General features: G+C 45.6%; 1 protein-coding gene across 2 annotated transcripts; it reads left to right on the top strand.

Annotated features, from left to right (window-relative positions):
* The first annotated feature begins 1,616 nt into the window (after nt 1–1,616).
* On the top strand, nt 1,617–4,464 carry LOC100217287 (uncharacterized). Of its 2 annotated transcripts, XM_008652797.3 has the most exons (6): nt 1,617–1,870; nt 2,110–2,633; nt 3,203–3,296; nt 3,408–3,535; nt 3,647–3,744; nt 3,969–4,464. In XM_008652797.3, the coding sequence occupies exons 2-6, from the start codon at nt 2,199–2,201 to the stop codon at nt 4,066–4,068; spliced, it is 855 nt and encodes a 284-aa protein (XP_008651019.1). In that variant the 5' UTR covers nt 1,617–1,870; nt 2,110–2,198; the 3' UTR covers nt 4,069–4,464. The 2 variants fall into 2 exon arrangements, with proteins under 2 accessions (XP_008651019.1, NP_001137110.1); NM_001143638.1 differs by having other exon boundaries at nt 1,719–1,870; nt 3,647–4,306.
* Nucleotides 4,465–4,725: the final 261 nt, after the last annotated feature.

Raw genomic sequence — 4,725 nt, 5'->3', positions numbered from 1 at the left:
TCGTCTGAAAACATTGGAAGCTAGTGATTAGCATATTCTTAAGCTTCTGCCATGATGTGATTGTCCCTGGCCCAAGAGAAGAGTACCAAGTTTCTGCGACACTTTTGACTGCCATGACGAAGGATTTTGCCATGACTACAGTGTTGCCCCCATAAGAAGATATGGTTGCCTCGTAGCTCATTAGAAACTGCTTCAGGTCTGAGTGCCCATCATACATAGAAAGCTGGGGTGGCTTGTATGATGGGGGACACGGGGTAGCCTGCAATTCTGCTGCTAGAGGAGAATCATCATTAAAAGCAAAATTGTCATGATGGAAATCATCATACCATTCATCATCGTTGTAGGAATTGTCTTGACGAAGCTCTCTGTGTTGAGGCCTTCGGTCTTGGTCATCTTAGGTGAGATGACACATTTTTTCAGCAGCCTCATCAATCTTTCTCTGAAGATCGGCAAGACGAATCATCTTTTCTTTCTTCTTCTGGACCTGTTGATGAATGGCTTCAAGGTCCCTGATTTCTTGGTCCAACTCCTCCTTCTGAGGTGTTAGACTGGTAGCCTTCCTTTTCTGGCTCCTAGCTTCGCGTAATGTATCTTGATTAATGTACAGTGGCTGCAATGCAACCCCTGTCCCTGATGACTTCTTCGGCGGCATGACGACGGTCAAAGCTTGCCGAAGGTGGTCAAGTGAGTTCACTGGAGGTGGACGCCAATGTTGGTCACTTATTATCAAATACTATAAATTAAGAACAAGGCAACACAAATGTTAATGGTTAAAGACCTTCGTCTTTCGAATCATTATTTCCCTTAGGGTATAATGATCCTCAGACGAAGGTCATGAAGGACATACCTTCATCATTACAATATGTAAGAATATAAATAGAGATATAGAAGGAAACATGAATAATTGTATCAAGTCATCATATTATTCACATTATTATTATATAATCATGGACAAACATTAGTAATATCAAATTACATTTATACCTTCAGCTTGACAGAAGGCAAAAATCCAAGAGTGACGAGCGAGCGATTACAAGTCATTGTGAACAGTACAGTGTTACTGTTCATCTATTTATAGGCACTGGACGCAGTCTGAGTAAAATTACATTTATGTCCCTGACATTTTCTATTAGTCAAAAGGTAATCTGTCGAGTACTGAGCAGTCTTTTCCTTTTAAGTCGGTTCGTCCTTCATCATCATAGTTGTGCTAAGCCGAAGCTTCTCCATCCATAGCTTCAGAACTGATTCATCCTTCTTTCAGATTGCGTCTTTCATATCATGTACACCTTTATCTTAAAGCCGAAATTTCTCGTAATAATATATTATATTGGAAAACACATTAGTCATGTTTTTAAGAACCTTCGAAGACGAAAGTCCCACCAATAACTCAGGGTTAAGCAAAGCAGAACAAGAAAGCACCTCAGCTGTCGTAGCGCTCCTCACCAATCCAATGCCGTCTTTGACCTAGCCGGCGCCGCGTCCTTGACCGAGGAAGTAGTCGCACGCAGCACGCTCCTATCAGCTAGTAATAATTTTCACAACCAGAATCGCGTGTGCGCGACAGCGCGAGCCGTAACGGAAACCGGATGGAAATGGGATCCAGCCGGACGCGGGGAGTCTGCTGTCAGGGCGCACGCCATCGAGCGACCGTGTCCTCGCTCTTTTACCTTTCCTCCTGTCAGGGCGCGTGCATCCCCTACGACCAGGGCAGCGTATATCCTTGTCGCTCTTCGTCGTCTCCCCCCACAACTGTTATATTCCCACCGGCGCCGCCGGCTCTTCGTCGTCCTCCTCCGGGTGTGCCCCAGTTCGCTGCCCGTTCCCCAGCCGCCGATCCCTCGATCTCCGCTAGCTTCGTTCCTTCGTACAGGTGCTTCACTTCATCCTTGTGCTTTCTATCTGTTCTTCTCATATTGCGTGAGAATTTTCATTTCAGTTCATGTGAGTCGATCCTTCAATTTTAAAACTATGTATGTATGTCGGGTGAACCCGGTTCCTCGATTCCCCACAGGAACGGTTGTGTTTCAGTTCATGGGAGTTGGTCCTTCATTTTTAAAAATTATGTATGTATGCCGGGTGAAATGAATCCGGTTCCTCAATTCACCACAGGAACGGTCGAGCAGAAACTAGCAGCCACTCCCGAGTCCCGACTCCCGATCGCGATTACTTGCCGCGGCACCAGTACTCCAGCGGCCACCATGAGCAGCGGGAAGCGATCCTTCTTCGCGCCCAAGAAGAAGGCCACCAACCCGTTCGATTCCGACTCCGACGACGACAAACCGCAGCAGCGGCCAGCGCGGGCGTCCTCCGTGCCTCCCCCGGACGAGCAGCGGGGCTCCTCCTCTCTCTTCGGCGCCGGCGACAGAGGCGGGCTCTTCTCTTCCGCGGCCAACCATCACTACCGGAACGACTTCCGCGACGCTGGCGGCCTTGAGGGCCAGTCCGTGCAGGAGCTGGAGGGCTACGCGGCGTACAAGGCCGAGGAGACCACGCGCCGGACGCGGGGGTGCGTCAGGATCGCCGAGGAGATGAGGGACACCGCATCCAAGACGCTCGTCACCGTCCACCAGCAGGGGCAGCAGATCCACCGCACGCACATGATGGCCGTCGACATCGACCAGGATCTCTCCAGGGTAACTATAGCCTTTTCGAATTTCTTTCGTTTGCGGTGTGGCATCAGTTTATGAGATTGTTTGTACCGCTAGCTTAGTTCTGTTCGCCTGAAGAGGGGATAGTCACTGTTCTTTCAAATCTAGTCCGTTTCAGAAACCCTGAAACCCAACAAGAGGAGGTGCTAACTGACTAATTTACAGAGGGTAAATTAAACCTGCAATCGCCAACATTTTTGCAAGTTTATGCTGCTCCATTTGCACAAGCCACAAGGCTAACCCCGGGATATAAAAGATCTTATGCTAATAACGAGCCTTATTCTGCTCAAGTAGGGCATAATCGCACAGCACTCTCAATTTCAAACCAGAATTGGACAGTTCCTGAAATCCTGAAATCAGCAGGTATTCTCGCTAATAACTCTAGAAATTCTAGTTTTAGTGGGGAGGGATTAAAACCTGGAAGTATTAACAATGACATGCTTGTTAGTTGTTACTATCGGCTTTTGTAACTGCATATTGCGACTATGGATGCTCCTTTGCACATTGCAGACATGTGACAGGTGTTGAATAAATGTTTTGGCTCAATATTTCAGAGTGAGAAGCTATTGGGCGATCTTGGGGGTCTATTTTCCAAAAAGTGGAAGCCAAAGAAGAATGGCGCCATCAGGGGTCCTATGCTAACTAGAGGTAATTACCTTAAACTGGACTGCATGATGAGTTGATGACTGAAGAAACTTGTACTGCCTGGTATTGGCTATGGTGCCGTCCATGACTGAAAGGATGCAATGGTGGATGCAGATGATTCCTTCATAAGGAAGGGGAGTCATTTGGAGCAAAGGCAGAAACTAGGGCTGGCAGATCATCCACCTCCATCAAATGCGCGCCAATTCCGTTCTGAACCCTCATCAGCACTTGAGAAAGTTGAGGTACTGTAGACACTTGTGAAGCTAATGCATCTCCAGCACGTGATGAAAAATCTTGATGCGTCTGATATCCTGCATCTTTATTCCATAACCATCTGGTCGTTTCTTTTGTAGATAGAGAAGGCAAAGCAGGATGATGATCTGTCTGATCTAAGCAACATACTGACGGAGCTGAAAGGGATGGCCGTTGACATGGGCTCTGAGATCGAGAGGTACTGTTACATTTCGCTATCTTGTAGACTGATCTGTGTGGTCAGTAATTCATTTATTTTCTTCCTGTTGTATAGTCAATTCTCAAGAAAGTATCCGAAACTTCCAAAAAGAAAATACTATCTGTCAGTTTGAATGCTGATAGCAATCTCGTTAGTTATTAAATTATTAATTTGGAGTATTGTTGCTGTGAGTATGACATGTCCTCTGTGTTTGTTGGATTCAGGCAAACAAAAGCAATGGGGGATGCAGAGAAGGATTATGACGAGCTGAACTTCAGGGTCAAGGGAGCAAACACTCGAGCTCGCCGTCTCCTCGGGAGATAAAAAAATGCATATATTCTTGTCTCTTGGATGGTCCATAACACATTAACTATATGGGGGCATCAAATTCTGATGATTTTGTGCATCAGATTTTGATTAGCATTGTTACCGTGGACATGTCGGCGTGTATGGTAGTTGAGACATATTTTATATGTTTGCTTCTTTTTTCTATTTTTTTAGCATTGCACGAGCTTAGGATTTCAGTGGATTTTACATGGAAAACCTTGTCTGATTAGAAACTTCTTTTCGGGTAAATAATGCTGATACATAGTGATTTGTCGCCGTACACTCTTCACACCATCAAGTACCTACGTATGAGTAGAAACTTTGCCAGCGATTTACGAATGTAAACACCATATATACTGATACGGGGCCTGTTGCATTTATGCCCGCATTTTATATTGAAATTGTGATGGTTGGGTTTTGACAAGTGGAACCCAAACAAGAGGAAGTGTTTGAGCACAGTAACGAGACAAATATGAAATAACGGCTCAAATGTCGTCAACCGTTGCTCTCAAATGTCTTGTCAACCGTCTTCACACCTCCTCCAGATAGACGTATTAGATCATCTCCAAGAAAACATGCAAAATCTTCCCAAAACTAATATTAGAGGCGAAACACTATTTTTATTACTCCAACAACCCCCTTTTCCCTGCGTTT

The sequence above is a fragment of the Zea mays genome, chromosome 7, assembly GCF_902167145.1.
Source record: "Zea mays cultivar B73 chromosome 7, Zm-B73-REFERENCE-NAM-5.0, whole genome shotgun sequence".
Classification (NCBI taxonomy): domain Eukaryota; kingdom Viridiplantae; phylum Streptophyta; class Magnoliopsida; order Poales; family Poaceae; genus Zea; species Zea mays.
Note: the sequence above shows the minus strand (reverse complement) of the source record. Positions and strands in the feature narration are given on the sequence as shown.